The 19,096-nt window shown below is 41.3% G+C and overlaps 1 protein-coding gene across 3 annotated transcripts in view; it reads left to right on the top strand.

Annotated features, from left to right (window-relative positions):
* HTT (huntingtin) overlaps positions 1-19,096 on the top strand; it is a 144,450-nt gene that overhangs the window by 11,366 nt on the left and 113,988 nt on the right. For all 3 annotated transcript variants that reach the window (XM_049108566.1, XM_025437992.3, XM_025437991.3), the window contains exons 2-6: positions 1,075-1,158; positions 10,470-10,590; positions 15,493-15,552; positions 15,906-15,985; positions 17,617-17,755. In XM_049108566.1, the coding sequence (XP_048964523.1) occupies positions 1,075-1,158; positions 10,470-10,590; positions 15,493-15,552; positions 15,906-15,985; positions 17,617-17,755 (484 nt within the window). The remainder of the gene's footprint in view (positions 1-1,074; positions 1,159-10,469; positions 10,591-15,492; positions 15,553-15,905; positions 15,986-17,616; positions 17,756-19,096) is intronic.

Genomic DNA, 19,096 nt, shown 5'->3' with positions numbered 1-19,096 from the left:
TAATAACAGATTTTAGTTGGCCAGTCATTGGGAAGCTTCCCCCTCTACTTACCACGAAGGAGACTTCTTGCCCAGGCCCTGATTCTCTTCTTGTTTGGGCCCTGTCTGTTTTTGGTTTTGACTTCTGGCTTCCCTCTGTGGAGGCTCTTCCTTTGTTCCTTTTCTTCAGCCACATTTCATGTGCCTTTTGGAGGCTTTGCCTTCCTTGGATTTGTACAGACTGTAATATCCTGTTCCTTGAGGTTCCTTGCAGCCTGAGGGTTGCATTGGGGATTACATAATCACAGGAGTTCATAGGTAACACACACCCCACCCCCCACACCCCCCGCCTTTGGTAATATAAGTCCTTCAAAAACTAGTGGTCTTCTGGTTTAGTTGTTTCTAGTTAGTACCATGTACTAGTAACCACACTCAAATTCTTTGCTGAATGTAGTTCTTCAGCTAGTTTAGTTTTTGGCTTCCTCTTTGGATCATACCTGGCTTTGAAGGTGCATACCCTGAAGGCATCTGAAGCTGCAAGTTTGGGTGGGAAGCAAGTGCCTTTACTCTGATCTTGGGCAGGACGTTTGTCTCCTTGTGTTTGCTCCAGACATCCTCATAGGGAGGCTTCAGAGCACTTCTAAGCTGCCTGTGGGTGTAGGAGCAGTCAGTCTCTCCACAGGGACTGTGAGGTCTGCAGTCAGTTAACAGTGTGATTTCTAGCAGTGCAGGCAACGTGGTAGAAAGAGTAGGTATGACGTCATATTTCATTGAATCATGTACCCCCTCCATCGTTTCAATCTCGGGTGAGTCACTGTTTGCACTGTAGTTTCTCCTGTAAAATAGGAAAAATAAGTGCATCAGTGTGACATCACCTGACTTTTCTATGGAGTCATGTAGTTTACAAAGCCTTTGGTTGAGCTCATCTGTACCTCCCCGAGCTGACCCCACCTGCCCCCTAGCATGGAGTATGTGGTTTCTTCCTGGTGGTCCAGAAGTGCTGCAGAATGAATGGATGATGTGTGAAAATCAGTGGAGTGGATAATTTAACAACACATGTTCACTTCTTTTCCTTTTTTTTTTTTTTTCTTTTAGAAAGAAAGAACTCTCAGCTACCAAGAAGGACCGCGTCAATCATTGTCTGACAATATGTGAAAACATAGTGGCACAGTCACTCAGGTAAAGTTCACTTTGAACTTTATAGTAAAAATTAAAACTATATTTTTGTTTCTAATGGGCTAGGATATTCTTTGTCTCCCCAGTTGTCTTAAGACATTTAAAGGCCCCCTTCCCCATATTTCTGGCTATAGCTATAAGGAGTCATGTTTCTTTTTTGTAACTTATGTAGACATTTGTAATAACCATTATGATAATTGAACAGCATTTTTATATTTAGTTAGTACTCTTGGTAACTGTGATCATTGAAAATAGTTTTGTGTGGTATTTTTACATTATTGCAGTAATTGGAAGGACAGGAGACTGTCCAGTGACTTATCTTGTGTTTGCTTTTCATTGGCACCCTGCTGCCGTTTGGTGGTTCCCTGCTGGTACCTGTTCACTTGCACTTGGGGATCAGCAGGGTTCCTGGGCAGTTGACTATAGGCCTGTCTCCCTTGCTTCATCTTTTTTCTGGGGTGAACTTATGGCACCTTCTTTTGTGTCTTTGTCGAGTCTCCTCATTCTCTTGCTTTTGGTTGTCTTTCTCTCTAACCACTGTTCCTTGTGGCTGTGGATGGTAAATATTTCAGGCCAGTTTCTAGGGGCTGAGTAGAAGATGTGCCTGAGATTTCTGAATTGTGTTACCTGGTTGGATGTGTGTGAAATACTTCTCTCTCTGCTTTTCTGTTTCTTGGAACAAATAATTCATGTTATTGACCTGTTCTTCAGCTCTCTATAATCTGTTAGAAAAATAATTTTGATCTTCGTACTGACAGAAACTTAGTGACTTACATATTTTTAATGGCACCTTGTATTTGTATTTTATATTTTCAAAGTGATTTCACATACAATAATTCATTTTAGCTGAGCTTATTCCATCGTTTGGGAATGTGGTGGATGATTTCTGTTTCTAATTTGTAGAAATGTGGGAGCCAAGTGAAATAACAAATGAGAGTATGTGCTGAAAATAAAAATTCTAAGCATGCTATTGTAGAAAACAACACTGTGATAAAAGTAGGGGAAAAAAGGTTTGAATTCCATCTCTACTACTTAAAAGCCAGCTGATTTTGAATAAATTTAACTTTCAGTCTCTGTTGCAGCATTTATGAACTGTAAGTCTTTATTTTTAGGGTTCTTGTGAGATTGGATGACACTGTGTACGTGTGTGTGTTAGCCATGTGGGAGTGAGGGCTCTATATGGTTGTGATGGGTCTTGTCCAGAACTCTATAAAGTGTCACTACTTTCATTTGAAGTGACTTCAAATCTCTGACAAACATTTGCTGCCCTGCTCTTAGAGCACAGTTTTGCTTATCTGACCTCTAGCATTCAGGACTCAAAGAACATTTCACTGTGAAAGTTTATGGATGCAGAAGACAAGCTGTCTTCCATTTTGAATGCTTCATGCTTTATACTTACTCCATTTCTTTTGGTCTTTCTCAGTGGAATTGATGGGATGTTGGCTTAGATTTTCATATTAGTAAAGCATGTTGGGATATCTTAGGGTTGGTTTGTGGTTCAGTTTACCATCTTAACTCAAAATAATAGCTGTTAATGGTTTTCACAGTAGTATAGTTCTTCTGTTTTTATGGAGTAATACTGATTGATCTACTTCTTGTTCTGCAGAGGAACATGTTGATGGAATATTTTATGGATCCAGAGAGGTCGTCTTTGGTGTCATCAAAGAACAGTTTAATTTTAAGATACTTTACTTACTCTGCAGGAATTTCCGAGTGTAGAGCTCAAGTAGATTTATATATATTTATATTTATATTTATATTTATATTTATATTCAGATTATAATATATAGGTTATATATTTATTTATATATTATAAATATATTTTTAGAATTATTTATATATATAATGTTTTATGAAATCTTTATAGCTGGTATTTTGTATGATGTCTCTTTGAATATAACTACATTTTTGGTACATTTCTGTGATATACTAACCCTGTCTAGAGGGGTTATTTCAGTGGTAGCTTCTGGAGTTTTTATTTTTAAATTTTATTTTATTTATTATTTATTATTTAATTTATTTTTCCTTTTTAAATAAGATTTTATCTACCTACCTACCTATTTATTTATTTATTTATTTGAGACACAGAGAGAGGCAGAGACGCAGGCAGGGGGAGAAGCAGGCTCCCTGTGGGGAGCCCAGTGCGGGACTTGATCACAGGACCCCGGGATCACAACCTGAGCCAAAGGCAGACGCTCAGTCATGAGCCACCCAGGTGTCCCACTTAAGGAGTTTTTAATATGGGAAGTCATCTAAAACTTCCTGGGTATTGTGACTATTAGTGTTCTTCAGCTTTAAATTTGGTGGTGTAACCTGCTACTTCCTAAGTATGGATGAGCGTCAAGATCATCCAGAAAATTTGTCAGAAGTACAGTAATGAAGATACCTCATTGCCCTCTTTCCTAAACACACTTACATTTTCTGTTCAGATGTAGTCTGGGGCTTTGTTTTTAATAAGTCTCCTCTTGGGTAAACCTAGGAACCCTTATCTAAGTGTGTGCACTTTGATAAAGTGGTTGGGTAAAAAGAAATATACAGAAATCCATAGGTTTCCTGTATATTAGCATAAGTCAGTCAGAAACTATCAGGATCAAGATCCAATTCACCGTGGCACTAACATAACAAAATTCAAGGAACTGACAAGAAATATGCAGAAAATATGTGGGCTGCTGTTGGTTTTCCTGAAAGGTATAAATGACTACTTCCCTTCCTAAATGAAAGACTTTTTTTTCATAGAGCTGAATTGTCTCTAAATTAATCCACAAATTTAAATAGTCTTGATCATAGTTCTAGGAGGGGTATTTTTGAACTTGTTCACTTGCAAGAATAAATACACAAATGTTAAAAAGAAAACCTGAAACATCTACAATATTGTGAGAGGTGGTGTACATAACATTAAAGTAGCTGTTAGACATTAAGGAAGATATAGGATAGAAAGGAGAGTATATGTGTGCATCTGTGTGTGTGTGAATTTATGGTAAAGATAACATTTTCTATCAGTAGGGAAGTGATGGGTTATTGAATCAAATGACTTGAAGGGAATTATATCTGTGCCTCGTATTGCAAACAGACATAAATGCCAGGTTAATTACTTAAATCTAAGAAAAATGAAATTATTAAAAAAGGGTATTTGATCTTAGGTGGATGAAGATTAAGGATATAAAGGAAAACATTGTTTTGACTGGAGTATATATAGTTCCAGTATGTCAAAATCCACCTTCAATGTACTTGAAAATAAATTCAACTTGCGGATGGTATTGACAGCATATATATCAAAGGTTTAATAGCTATATAAGGAGCAATTGTAAATCATTAAGGAAAAGACTATCAGCTTAATAGGAAAGTAGGCAAAGAACATGACCAGGTAGTTAAGGAAATAAGAAATACGTGTGGGCCAGTGAACCTGACAGCTGATATATACTTTGTGCTTTAGGGAAGTGTTCACATTTACTAGTCATCAGAGGAAAGAGACTAATACAAAATCAAGAACAGGTTCCATTTGTCAAATTGGCAAACATCAAGAAATACTTAGGTTTTTTGTCAGAGGTGATACAACCTTCTTAAAAGGCATTTTGGCAAAATATCAAGTCTTTGTGGCAGTTTCTCCTGAGGACTTTATCCTTGGGAAAGTGTGTGAAGGTGTCAGTGCAGTGCTGTTCATCCCACTAGAAAATTAAAAATAATGACTTATCATTACTCGAATTGAAAGAGTAAGATACATTTATAGAAGAAAATGTTAACTTTATAAAAGATGATTGTTAGATATGTATATTTGTTACCAGAAAATGTATTAACACTGTTAACAACTTAAGTTTAAAATATCAAGAAAGATTTGCTCTGGCTAAGATAAATACCAAAAAGACAGATTTACTCTCCTGCCTATGACACTTGATAATAAACAAAACATATGTGACAGTGGTTTTCAAGACTTCAGGCAAAGAACAACAGCAGTCCTCGAAAAATGGAAAACCAGTGTGGGAGGTGTATGATTCCCCCCCCCACCCCATTACTGTCTGGAAGGAGTAATGTGGGGAGTGGAAACCCTGGCAGAGCCCCTAGGATGTGTGATTGAGGAGACAGAGCTGCTAGCTGCAGCCCATTGAGAGAGCTGCACAGAATGATCTCTGGAGCCTGTGGAGGAAGAGGGGTCCTTGAGTCTTTAGCTCCTAGTGAAGTACACATGCTTGTGAGGACACAGCTGGGATATGGTCACCTCAGAAGGATTAGTAGGAACACTTGCTGGAACTCAGGGTAGTGTGCGAAAAGGTCCTGCTCACACCAGCCGCAGTGGACACGTGTCCTTCCTGGGCCTTGGCTAGAGTGTGGAGAAGGGTTTGCCCTAACGGTGGGGTTAACTTAGCCCTGAACTAAGATGTGATTCTGATCCTGCCTGAGAAAACTTAGAGGCAAACCCAAGATTGTACTCTTTCATAGTAACATAATTGCATCCCAGAGCAAAGTGCAAGAGTGTTTATAGGAATTCAAAAGTATGTAGTGCCTAACGAGGTAAAAGTCAAAAGGTAAAAGTCAAGATCCGGCATCCAGTCAAAAATTTTCAGGAGTGCAAAGAAACAGGAAAATAAAATTTGTAGTAGTCAGTTGAAATGACTCAGAAATTGCACAGATGCTACAATTTGTACACAACCATGAGAACAGTTACTTTATTTTATGTATTCAGAAGCTAGAGGAAAGATCGAATGTGTTAAGTAGAGATAAGACATTAAAAAGAGCTAAGTTGAACAAAGGTGAGAAGGGTAGCAGATACCTCACTGGAACAATGGACACCAGAAGTCAGTAAGACATCGTTTGTGAAGTGGTGGAAGGAAAACACCTTGGAACTGCATAGCCAGTAGATCTGTCTCTCTCAAAAACAAAGGTGAAGTAAACACTTTTTCAGACGTGCAAAAGCTGAAATAATTTATGTCCAGCAGGTGGCCACTTTAAGAAATATTAAAGAAGGTGTTTCAGAGGATGAATACCTACCTACTACTATTTACATTGACATGGATGAAGTTAGAGGGTATGATGCTGAGTGAAATAAATCAGAGAAAGACAATTATTATATGGTTTCACTCATGTGGAATATATGAATAGTGAAAGGGACCATAAGGGAAGGGGGGAAACTGAGTGGGGAAAATCACTGAATGGGGAAGTGGGGAAAGGGAGACAAATCAGGAGAGACTCTTAATCACAGGAAACAAAGGGTTGTGGAAGGGGGGGAGGGGAGTGGGGGAACGGGGTCTGGGTGATGGGCGTTGAGGAGGGCATGTGATGAGATGAGCACTGGGTGTTATATGTTGGCAAAATGAATTTAAATAAAAACATAATAAAAGTCAACAACAGTAACAAAAAAGAAAGTATTTCAGGTAGAAGGAAAGTAAGGATCAGAGAGGGACCTGAGCCCACACAGGATTGAAGTGCAGAGAGGTGGCAGCTGTGCAGTGTGAATAGAAGTGTTTCCTCATTAAAAGTTAGTTGATTGCTTGGAGTAAAAATACTAACCATATATTTTGGGGCTTTATGACGTAGAAGTAGAATGTGTGACAACACTAGCACAAAGGCTGGAAATAGCTTGTGGGAGGTGGAGGAGCGTCCCTGCCCCCAGAGACATGGGTCTTGATTCCTGGAATGCTGTGTAACTGGACCTCTAAGGGAAAAGATCTTCCCAGATATGATCAAGGTAAGGATTGTGAGATGGAGAGATTATCCCGAGTTGTCCAGGGGGACCTCAAATATAGCCACAAGTGTCCTTATGAGAAGGCCGAGGGAGATCACACGCACATGATGATGCAAAGACCGAACAGAAACAGGCTTGAAGAGCAGAGGGAGGCGGCCACCCCCAAACTGGAAGAAGCAAGGAGCACTTCTCCTTTGAGTCTCTGGAGGGAGGTACCTTGATGTTTGGCCCAGTGATATACTGATTTTGGCCTTCTGGCCTCTGGAACTGTGAAAGGGTGAAAGCCTGTGATTTTCAGCCACCCAGTTTCTAGTAATTTGTTACAGCAGCCTCAGGAAAGGAATCTAGTACTGTCGTTAGCTTCTTATGCTATATGTGATGTCCTGTAATGTCATTAAGGCAGACTGGGATGCATTAAAGATGTATACTATGAACAAGGCAAAAATTGAAAGTATAACAGAGTTATAGCTAATAAACTGAAAAACAAGACAAAATGGAGTTGTAAAAATACTCAACCCAAAAGAAAGCAGAAATAGGGAAAAAGGCACATAAAGAGCACCTGGGATAAGAAGGAAGGAAATAGTGTGATGGTAGGTTTAAATCTAGTTACATCAATAATGCCATTAAGCATGAAAGACAAGTTTTTTCAGATCTGATGAAAAAGACCCCATATATTCTGCCTACAGTAAACCTGTTTTTAAGTATAAAGGCACACATAGCTTAATAATAAAAGAATAGAAAGAGGCTGACCATGCTAGCACTAATCACAGGTACTTCTGTTAATATCAGACGATGAATTTCTAAGCAAAAGCTATTACCAGAAATAAGATGGTCATTTTATAATGATAAATGCATCAGTTCATTGAAGGAGCATAACAATCCTTAATGTTTATGTAGCTAAGTAAAGAGCTTCAAAAATACATGAAGCAAAACCTTATTGAATTGCAAGAAAAATAGACAAATTGACAATTATAGTCAGATTTCAGTAACCTCTCTCAAGCATTCTTAAGAGCAGCAGACATCAAATCTGGATCTGGAAGACTGGAACAACACTACCCAACCCTGTGGCCTGGTTGGCATATATACACTCCACCCAGAACAGCAGGAGACACGCTCTTCTCAGGTGCTCACAGCACATTTGCCAAGAGAGACCATATGTTGGGGTATACAGCAAATCTGTGTGTAGGAAGGTTCATACAAGTGTGCTCTCTGACCTCAATGGGATTGAATTGGAATCTGTTCCAGAAAGATCGTCTCTAACACAAGTAAGACATTTCCACATGACCCGGGGTCACAGAGAAAATCAAGGGGAAATCTGAAAGTATTTTGAATTGACTGAAAATAAAAACAGGATTTCAAAAGTTGTGGTATACTGCTGCAGCATATCCGAGGGCAGTTTATAGCAGCCAGTGCATGCTGTAGGAAAAACAGAAAGGTCTCAAATCAGTGACCTCTGCTTCCATCTCAGGAAACTTGAAAAGCAAGAGCAAATGAAACCCAAATTTAGCAGAAGAATAGACATAAAGATAAGAGCTCCAGTTAATAAAATAGAAAACAGAAGTCTATAAATACAGAAGGTCAATAAAGCTGGAAGTGAGTTCTTTGAGAGCCTCGGTAAGCTTCATTGGACCCACTGACCAGGTAAGAAAGAGTGAAGTTACACGTTACCAGTGTCTAGAGTGAGGAAGGTGAGTTTAGTATGTGTTCTGTAGATAATCAACAGAATTATGAGGGAGTATTAGGAACAACATTATGTGGTAAATTCGGCGATTTAGGTGAAATGGACAGGTTTCATGAGGCATATTTCTAAAGCTCTCTCAGGAAGAAATCTGTAACCTCATTGGCCCTGTATCTGTTTTATTAATGAAATTAAAATTTAAAAATCAATATTCAGTCTAGTTATTGAAGAACTTTTAAACATAATTGGAAATGGTGTATGAACCTTCTTTTTCTTTTTTCTTTTGAGACATGATTGACTTTATGACATTTTGCAGGTTTGCAGTGTATGGTGTATATGGTGTGTTGATTTGATGTCTGTATATGCTGCAGTATGGTTGCCACAGTAGTGGTAGCTGACACCTTTCTCAGGTCACATAGTTATTGTTTCCTTTCCGTGTTGAGAAAAGTTAAGATCGGGTCTCTTATTAGTAGCTTTGAAGTCATAATACAGTATTGTTGATTATAGTCACTGTTGTACATTAGCTCTTCAGAACTTATCTATAACTTGAAAGTGAACCTACTTTTATCTGTGGGTTTTATGAAGTTGAGACACAGATAACATATAGCTGATGAAAATTTTGCGTTCGAATTGAGATATGCTATAAAAACGATTGTTACGTATACCACTAATTTCTTCATTGATTACATGTTGAAATAATCATATTTTCGATATATTGGATTAAATGAAATATATTTTTAAAATTAGTTTTACCTGTTTCTTTTTATTTTTGTTGTACCCATTAGAAAGCATAAAATCAGACCTGTGGCTCTCATTGTGCTGCAGTAGCCAGTGCTGTTTGGGTCAGCATTTGAATGCAGTGCCCCCATCAGAGAGGCCTTTCCTGCTTGGTGCTGTCCTCACAGCTGTGTGCCACTTGGATGAGGGCTGATGTGCTGCTGGGTAGCATGTTTTGTTTCTTGCTTGAATTTGTTGATTGTTGCTCACGTGTCCTTTGGTTTCTCTTAGGCTTGTGGCTCTTCTGACTTTTGGTAGGAATTATGATATAGTGGGAAAGGGAGGGACCTCTGTTTCAGAGTACTGCTGGTTAAGATCATGAGACAGTAATTGGATTTTGAGGTTTCAAAAATAACAGCATTATATAGGGGCCCTATTATTGGCTCACAGTACTCCATGGTACTGTTAATCCAGTTCCACGTACATGGCCCATCAGCCTCTCTCTCTCGGTTGTGTTCAGCCACATGGATCCTGACAGCCCAGACAGGCTCTCTTAGTCAAACATCTTAAAATCACTTACAAGCAGTATATAGACTCCAGTCTTTGTAGAACTGAACTACAGCAACAAAACCACAGCCTGACTGTGATTGTGTGTAGCCTACAGTGAAATATGGTTATACTTTGGGATACATCAAAAGTAAAATTAAAAAGGAGGGGGAGTTATTTTGGTCTACTGTGCTCAGGGTTTCAAGAATTTTGTAAGTAAAAGTAACCTGTTGGCAGAAAGCAAGCAGGGGGCTCTCGGGGAGTGAACTAGTGTCTTTTTCTCTTTTTTTTTTTTTTTGAGTTTAAATACATATAAAATAGTTCTTTTTAAGATTTTTAAAATAAAACTTTAAAAAAAATGAAATGTCTTGCAAGTGCAATCTCTTTTTAAAATAAACTTGTAAATTTTAGAATAGTTTTAGATTGTGAAGATAATCTAGAGAGTTGCCCTATACCCCACATCCAGTTACCCCAATTCTTAGCATCTTATATTACTGTGGTATGTTTTTCACAATTAATGAACCAGTGTTAATATACTCATTAACCTTAATGTTTATGTAATGTCATTTTTTTTGTTCCAAAATCCCATATAAGATACCAGATACCTCATTGCATTTCGGTGTCATGTCTTCTTAAGCTCCTCTTGGCTGTGACAGTCTTTCTCTCTCTCTCTCTCTCTTTTTTTTTTTTATTTAGAAATTCTCCAGAATTTCAGAAACTTCTGGGCATCGCTATGGAACTTTTTCTGCTGTGCAGTGATGATGCAGAGTCGGATGTCCGGATGGTGGCTGACGAGTGCCTCAACAGAGTCATAAAAGTAAGACCCTGTGAGCCTCGCTCTCTGAGCTGGACTTGGGGCTGAGATGAGAAACTGTCTTAACTTTCAATTTAAGTGGCAGAGTCCCTATGCATGTTTGCACCTGTTCTATTTGGTGTGTGCTTTGGTGGTGCTCTCATATCGGTCTGCGTGCTTGCTATCCCTGCTCAGTTTGAAGGCAGTGTGTTCTCCCTTACACCCAATCAATGCATAGGTCACACGTGGGCACTCCTGAGGGCCACTGGTGTTCTGGGGGAAAATTCACTGCGGCCACCAACTTTTGTTTGTGCAGAGCCTAGAGCAGCTATGAGGCCCTGGGAAGGCAGGGGATGGGTGAATGGAACCCGCCAGTGGTGTCTCTGTGTCTCCTGCCTCCCTTCCTTTGTCTGCTTTCCCCACCCCTGCAGAGACCTGGCTCAGGCAGCGCTATGTGCCTGTTAAGATGCAACTTCCGTAACAGATAGCTGGGGTTAGGGGTGCTGGACTGGTCAGAAGGAGTTCCCAGGGAAGGACAGCAGAGCCAAAAAGCTAAAGGGCTTGGGCCACAGGCAAGCTGAGGAGCAGGGGGAGAATGTCCGTTGCTGCTGCTACTGCTTCCGTGTCCTGTAGCTGATGTCAAGCCCAAGATCACCAGAGCTTCAAGCTACTGTTTTCTCTTGCCCTTGAAGATAAAGTCCTTCTTCCATAACTCTTAGTGTATTGGAGAACTATCCTTGTTTTTCTCATTCTGCCCTTCTCATTTGGGTCCCCAGCCTATCCCGGTCACCTTCCTCTAAGCTACTTTGGTGTTTGTGGATGGGCCTTTTGGACTGTGTGTCCAGACTTAGATGGAGCTCCCACTGTAGGTGTGCTAGCATTGTAGTTGGCGTTGTAACTCTTTCCAAAAACTATTTCTTGATAAGATAATACACCTTGTTACTTCCTCTGCAGGAATCCTTGTTTCTTCGATCTTCCTAGTTTTCTTATTTTTCCCCTACTGCTTCCAGTTCCACCCCAGAAGTTTATTTAGATAAGCCTTGGAGAAGAGCCTGCATTTCTTCATTTTCCTTGAAGGCTTTTTTTCTAGTAATACTCACTTGGCCAGATAAACCAGGGACTGCAAGCTAATGTGGATTAGTTGACTGTTTTCCTTCCCGTTAGGATCTTGATAAACAAAATTGTTCTTTGGAGTCCTTCTCAGGGCTTTCTCTGGAGAGTGGTCACATTTTACATTGGCCAAGCAGTTACCCTTCCTTTCTCCTCCATGGGCTCAACCTTCCTCCAGAAGAGGATCACTCCTGCCTCTACGTTCAAGGAAATTGAGGCACTCTGCCGGGCAGATAGAGCATACATGGATTTTGGAGTGAAGGAGACCTATGTTTGAGTCTTGCCTTGTCCTTTACTAACTGAACAACTTTGGGAAATGTATTTAGTTCTGTGAGCCTCAGTTTCCTTACCTACAAAGGGGATCAGACAAAGTTTGCTAGTGTGTGTGAGGGTTAAAGGTGTGATGTAGGTAATGTGCTTAGCACCATCTTGGCCACTCACTGGTCCTCCATGTGGTGAGAAGTATTCTTACTAATAATGAGTCTTTTTTTTTTTTTTAATAAAGATTGATTTGCGAGAGAGAGCATACATTCACACAAGCAGGGAGGGGGCAGAGGAAAAGAGAAAAGCAGGTTCCCTGCTGAGCAAGGACTCCTGCCCCCTGAGATCATGACCTGAGCCAAAGGACGCTTAACTGACTGAGCCCCCCAAGTGCCCCAATAATGAGATTCTTATATTCTTACCAAAGAGATTGAGGGGCATGCAAGAATACCAGCTGGTCTCTCTCATCTGTCACAGAGACTTCGTGGTCTCCCGCCATCTAGGAATCCTTCCTTTCTGGCAGCATGTTTTTACTTGGCTGGCCACACTTTCCTGGCTCCTCAGTAGCCACAGCATCTCAGCAGCCACAGCGTCTCAGCCTGCTCAGTCGGGATCAGCTGTAGGGAGGCCCTCTTCCATCTGTAGGTAGCTGCCTGGTCTTCTTCCACCTACACGTCCTGCTGTTGCTTGTACCCAGTCTTCAATAGCAACATACAGCTGGTGACTGGTTAACCTTCCTCTCCATGCCAGGTGACCGCTTGGTGATACCCACATGCATGTGGGATCCCACAGCATATTTACAGATGGCCTCTTTCAGTTTGTTTACTTCTCCCCAAGCCTAAATATCCTTGCTTGCTTTATTTATTCCCACTGGCAGGACCAGGCTGGGCTTTTTCTGATATTTCAGTTCTTGAACTTGGTTCTTAGAATCAGAACACCTAAAGAGGGCACCATGCCTTGCTTTGTGGCGGGCTGGGGATTAAGGAGGACAGAGGGAACAGTATGACCCCAGACTGCTCTGATGTTGGCCATTGGACATGTGGGCTTTGTTCCATTTTTAAGCCTTTTGTCTTCAGTGACCTATTTCCAAGAACTGCTGGACTGAATAGTTTGGTATATGTGTAGTGATGGAGGGCTGTGACCCTGGGTTGTCATATAAGGTCTGGGTTGTCTTACTGGCCATCTCCTGTTCCCATTTCCGCTGTGTTAGGCCTCCCAGTGTAGAGATTATAGTTTCTCCTGTTACGTCCCTAGACGTTAAGAGATCAGCCTCAACCTCTTTTTTCTGCTTGAAGGTGGCCATGGTGGGATTTGGCTGTACTCACATCTATGCTTCTTCAGATGCTCTAGTCTTAAGATTCAGGCTGGAGGCTGGAGCCGGATCAGCATCTGGCTGGATTTGCTTTCATTGTGGCTGAGGAAGGACAGGCTTGGGAGAGTGTAGATAGTCCTTGGCTTGGATGTCAGGGAGGGGTGGGACACAGACATGGTCACCTGAGAGTCAGGTCCTGGACTTCCGTCTTCTGTTAAGTATTGTTATATGCTTCTAATGAGGACCAGACTCATGGTCCTAGCAGATGGGACCTGTTGCTTTTCATTTATGTAGGAAAATGCAGTGGGGATCTGACTCAGCCTGACAGTGTGCTCCTACCTTATGTAATTTACAGTCTTGGGTGGGGAAGCACATTCGTACAGAAGTAACTCAACACATGACACAAACTCTTAAGTTCTGCGAGACATTGGCAAGTCATCATGGTGGTCGGGAGACTTAGGTGACTTCTGTCTGGGGAGGCAGAGAAGGCTTCCTGGAGGTGGTGGCTAGTAGGTGAGTGAGGAGGTTAGGGGCCTTCTTAACCACTGCAGCACCCTGCCTCCAGGGGGCTCCAGGAAACCTCTGCAAGTTCAAAGAAGAGGGTGGCTCCCGTGTGTGCCCTCAGAGAGTGGGAGGGAGGGGTTGAGAGTCAGTTCGTGGGGACTTGTACTTTATTTGGTAGACAGTGAGGAGCTCTCAAAGATTTTTGATGTGGTCAGTGGAGTGCTTTATTAAGGAAGAGGAACCTGTGTTGAAGTAGAGAAAGACCTGTGTACTGAGAATCCATGTGAGAGGCTGAGAAGACCAGGCATGGGAGAGTGAGGTCTAAGCCAGGACAGGGGCCCTGGGAGTGTGAGCGAGGAGGCAGAGGTGGACTGTTGTGGGCTCGATTGGTAGCTGAGTGGATGTGTCTGCTTTGGCGAGGAAGGGGTTCAGGAGCAGAGAGGGATCAAACTGCTATCACCCAGTGACTGGTAACCCTGATTCTGTGCTATTATTAGGGATTTGAAGTTTAGTTTTCTCTTGTTATAAAGTAAGTTTGAGATTAGTTTATAAAACAAAATGAAGGGGGTATCCCTGGGTGGCTCAGCGGTTTAGCGCCTGCCTTTGGCCCAGGGCGTGATCCTGAAGTCCCTGGAGGATCAAGTCCCACGTCGGGCTCCCTGCGTGGAGCCTGCTTCTCCCTCTGCCTGTGTCTCTGCCTCTCTCTCTCTGTATCTCATGAATAAATAAATAAAATCTTAAAAAAAAAAAACAAAAAAACAAAATGAAATAAAACTTGAATATAGCTTCTGATTTTATTTGCAAAGTAGCATCTTAATACCTGTTTGTTTTGGTATGCTTGCTGAAGGATTTGGTACAAACTGAAATGGAAGAGTTGGGATTTACAAACTTCTGAGATACTGTTATGCTTTGGAAACTCCCCAAATGTGAGTCTGCGTTTGATTTTTCAGGCTCACTGAACTAGTAAGTGAACTTATGTGAGTTTTACTAAGAGCAGCTCAGTTTGTAGACATCATATGCTCTAAGTCAGGTGAAAGAAGCTTGATTAGAGGCTTGGTTTTCCGTCTTTTCCTCTCTTCTTGGTGAACAGGCCATTGACACACCATTTCAGAGAAGTTGTTCCCTGCGGGCACGTGTGGGGGCCAGGAATCTTTCCCCTCCCTTCCTTCCATCTTGAGAAGCCCTCTCTAACGTGGACTTTGTGCTCCTGGTAGTGGTTGCCTTCAGCCATTCTCACTGGGTTGAAGTTGGCCTCATGGCCATTAGTTGTGGTTTGGCCCATAAGTGAGCAGGAATGAGGGTAAGGAAGGTGTTAAGAGGAGCATGAGGCTCCTCGCTGGCTGTGGGTTCTGAGCCATAGGACTGGGAGCATCCATGCATTGAGGGAGGACCCTCAGAAAGTATGGAGGCTCTGCACACCAGAGCGAGAGGCTCTGGTCTTCCAGGTATGCTTAACCACCCTGCTGGCGCCACAGGGTACTGATGTTGGTTCATCCAGCAGCGTGCACTTTAATGAAGAAGGAAGCCTTTCAGGTGTTTTCTCCTCTCATTGAATATTAAAGGTTTAATACACACACACACACACACACACACACACTCTTTCTTAATGAGCAGGTTCTTAGTTCAGCTGCTGCTATCTTCCACTTTGCCCCCAAATTGAAATTTTAATTGCCTTTTAGTTTTCTCCTAGGCTGGTGGAGTGAGTCTTCTGCGAACAGCTCTCTTGTGTTTTGTTGTAGGCCCTGATGGACTCTAATCTTCCGAGGTTACAGTTAGAACTCTATAAGGAAATCAAAAAGGTAGGCTTTGGTTTTCTGTCATTGAACAAATGATACTGCTCCCCTGGATTGTGTGAAATCTTGTCTTTTATTTACTAAGTGGGAATGTTAGATGGAAATGCTATTGGTAAAGTAGACTTCACTGCTTTATTTTCCTTCACAAGGTTCCTCTTCGTTATTTATAAGATGGGACAGGAATTAATTTTTCTGTCTTTATAATTAAAGCCCCTAGACGTCAACACTTCTGCAGCAGTTACACGTTTGCGTGACCTTGTGTCTAAACATAGAAATAAACGGTCACATTAATGCTCTTTTTATGAAGTCCTTTTGGAGTAGCATCAGGGATTCTTAAATGTAACTCTCAACCCACTCAGAACGGTGCTCCCCGGAGCCTGCGCGCTGCCCTGTGGAGGTTTGCTGAGCTGGCTCACCTGGTTCGGCCTCAGAAATGCAGGTGAGTTGTGCACTCAGGATTATTATTACTGTCTGTTGGTGGGGAGCCAGCTCCTGTGGCTGCTTTCCCTCTCGGCTCCGGTGTCACTGGCTCAGAGGTCTTCCCCAAGCTTTAATGCTATCTGCCTCTGCGTCACAGTTGATGTTTCCTGCTTGTCTTTCCTTTGTAGCACTTCTTGCTCTCAGCAATATTCGGGGACGCTATCAGTTTGCTTGTTCATTTTCTGTTGATTCCCCACCACCACCAAGAGACAGAGTTGTGCTCCCCAGGACAGCAGGGGTCTTCCCTGTCTGTCCTCCTCTGTAGCTCAGTCCTGAGAACCGTGTCTGCACTTGCTGGTTACTGAAAGGATACTTGTCACATGGTCAAAGGTTGAGAACCAGTCTCATCGTTGCTTTTAGAAAAATATGCCCTTGTCTCTCACATAAGTTAAAACTATGACTGTTAAACTGTGAATAAAGTCTGACTAGTGGCAACAGTCTATCCTTAGTGGATTGAGAATCAGAAGACCCCAGGTTTCATCTGTGCCTTCCTTCTCCTTAACCGGCAAAACTGAGGCCCACAACAGACCTTTGGCTGTGTCCCTGAGGAACCGGTGGAGGGCTGAAATTCTCACTGTTAATAAGAAACAATGATTTATCCCACAGAGCTTGAGTTTAATAAGAATCTTAAATGGCTGTAGAGATACATCACTAAGGAAATTTCTTTTTATATAACGTTTTTCTTTTACTATCCTTAGTTTGAAAATTTTGTTATATTTCTGAAGCAACACATCACAAGTTCTCCACAAAGCAGCCAGAGTGACCTTAAAAAATGTGATTGGGTCATGTCATTCCCATACTTAAACTTTTTACTCATTCCCCAGAGCTGTTCAGATAAAATCCAAACTCCTTACCTAGGGAGATTTAGCCTCCAGTGGCTACCATCGTCTCAGACACTCTCGGTTGACTCATTGGCCTGATTTTGCTTCTTCTAAAAGTCATGCAGGTTTCTCTTGCTCCTCATGGCTGGTTTATTTTTTTCTGGCAAAATAGTCATCTCCTTAGGCCAGCCTAGCTTTCCTGCTATAGTCCCAGGAGTAGAACTGTTTTTCTCTGCCACATGAGGGCACCTGTCACATTAGCCCCGTGTTTGTTGAGGGGACTCCTATGGTTTCAGCCTTCTGCCCAGTGACTGGCTTCTCCTGCATCCTGTACTGCCTGTAGTAGCTTCCTATTTGGAGGGCCGGTCTTATCTCTAAGGCTTTATTTAGTTTGAACACCTAAAAATATTTCCTTGTAATGCTCCTTTTTCAAGAAAACTTTTTCATTTCTTTTTTTTTAATTGGTGTTTTCTTATGTTATTTTCTAATTTAAAATATGAATACTATTATAATTTAGTACAGACAATTTTTAAAACAGCTTTGTGAGTCCTCTGTGATCATAGAAGAAAAGAAGGATAAGTGTCTCCCAGCATATGAACTTGGTCTGCATTTAGCCCTCTTATTCTTTTTACTGAGATTTGCCTACTTTCTGTTAAAGACTGTTTTGCATATAAAAGCTGGCTCTTCCCTAACAGGTACTAAATAATTGCTTATATTTCTCACTAAAGTAGACCTGGAAGAATAACTCATGTTCCTTTCACATATGCAGGCCTTACTTGGTAAACCTTTTGCCTTGCCTGACTCGAATAAGCAAGAGACCTGAGGAATCTGTTCAGGAGACCTTGGCTGCAGCTGTACCCAAAATTATGGCTTCTTTTGGCAATTTTGCAAATGACAATGAAATTAAGGTATGATTATTACCTCAAGTCACAGATGTGAATGAGTCTTGTGGGCAGTTAGGGCTTTTGGACAGTCACTTCAGAGTGCTTCTTGAGTTACACTATGCTTCATGATTTATTTATTTTTTTTAATTTTTATTTATTTATGATAGTCACACAGAGAGAGAGAGAGAGAGGCAGAGACATAGGCAGAGGAGAAGCAGGCTCCATGCCCCGGGAGCCCGACGTGGGATTCGATCCCAGGTCTCCAAGATCGCGCCCTGGGCCAAAGGCAGGTGCCAAACCGCTGCACCACCCAGGGATCCCTGCTTCATGATTTAGATGAAAATCTTTTGAAAAGAAAAAAAAAGAAAATCTTTTGAATTATTTTTGACACACTAAGCGCTTCTTTCTACTTCTGCTTTCTTACCATGTAGTGAAAAGTTAAGTAGGGAGAAGGTTTATAGATGCAAAGTCAAAAGGCGATTTTCCAGAACAGATTGGTTTTTGGTGTATTAGACTGACCTAGCTTGGGAGAGATGACCATCCCAGGATTGCAGGCAGAAGAACTCACTGATGATACCTTGCAGCTGGTGGGGACTACTTGCCTTCCTGTTTGTTTTGTGCCTCAACAAGCAAAAACAAGCAAACTCCACGTTCATGTTTTATTTTTAATGTCCAGAAATTGTGACCCTGCCATATAGTCTGAGGATTATAGGTTCTTAACTTCCTCCTTTTTGTGGGTCAGTTCTTTGTTAGTTTCTTTTGGTATTTTCCTCCACACTTCTAGATACTATGCTGTATAGCATGTGTATTATAGCAATATACTTCTGGTATGGGATTTTTTTTTTTTATTTTTTTACTCTGAGAGATAAATTTAGCCCTAATGTGGCTCCCATCTTCTTACTGTAGTTATATCAGTATTCATTGTGACATTATCATGCCTGAGTAATAGTCAAAACTAGTTATGTCTATGCTAGAATTCTATTTCTTTGTTGAACTTGTTTTTTTGGGAGTTAATAATCGCCTCTTTTTAATTTTGCTTGTTATCCTTTGGCCATTCATGTGTTCTCATACCTTCCAGCAGCTTTGTAAAATATGTCTTAATGCAATTCTCCACATGACAGACAATTTGTTGGGTGTGTTTTCTCCACCAGAGTCCTCTGTCCTAGAATTCTCCAGCTGTTTGCCCCAGTCTAGTCTAGATGCTCTTTAGGTGTGAAGCATAGTCATGTCTTAGGACTTTTCTTTAATGTCATCCTATTTTTGCTGCTCTCGTGTTAGGTGCCTGATTTCTAGATGCCATATCTTTACCTTTCTAGGCATCCTCCCTTTTTGTGATGGAATTTATATTATGTTTTATTTCTATTT

This window comes from Canis lupus, chromosome 3 (genome assembly GCF_003254725.2).
Source record: "Canis lupus dingo isolate Sandy chromosome 3, ASM325472v2, whole genome shotgun sequence".
NCBI lineage: Eukaryota > Metazoa > Chordata > Mammalia > Carnivora > Canidae > Canis > Canis lupus.
This window is presented reverse-complemented; position numbering and strand designations above follow the sequence as displayed.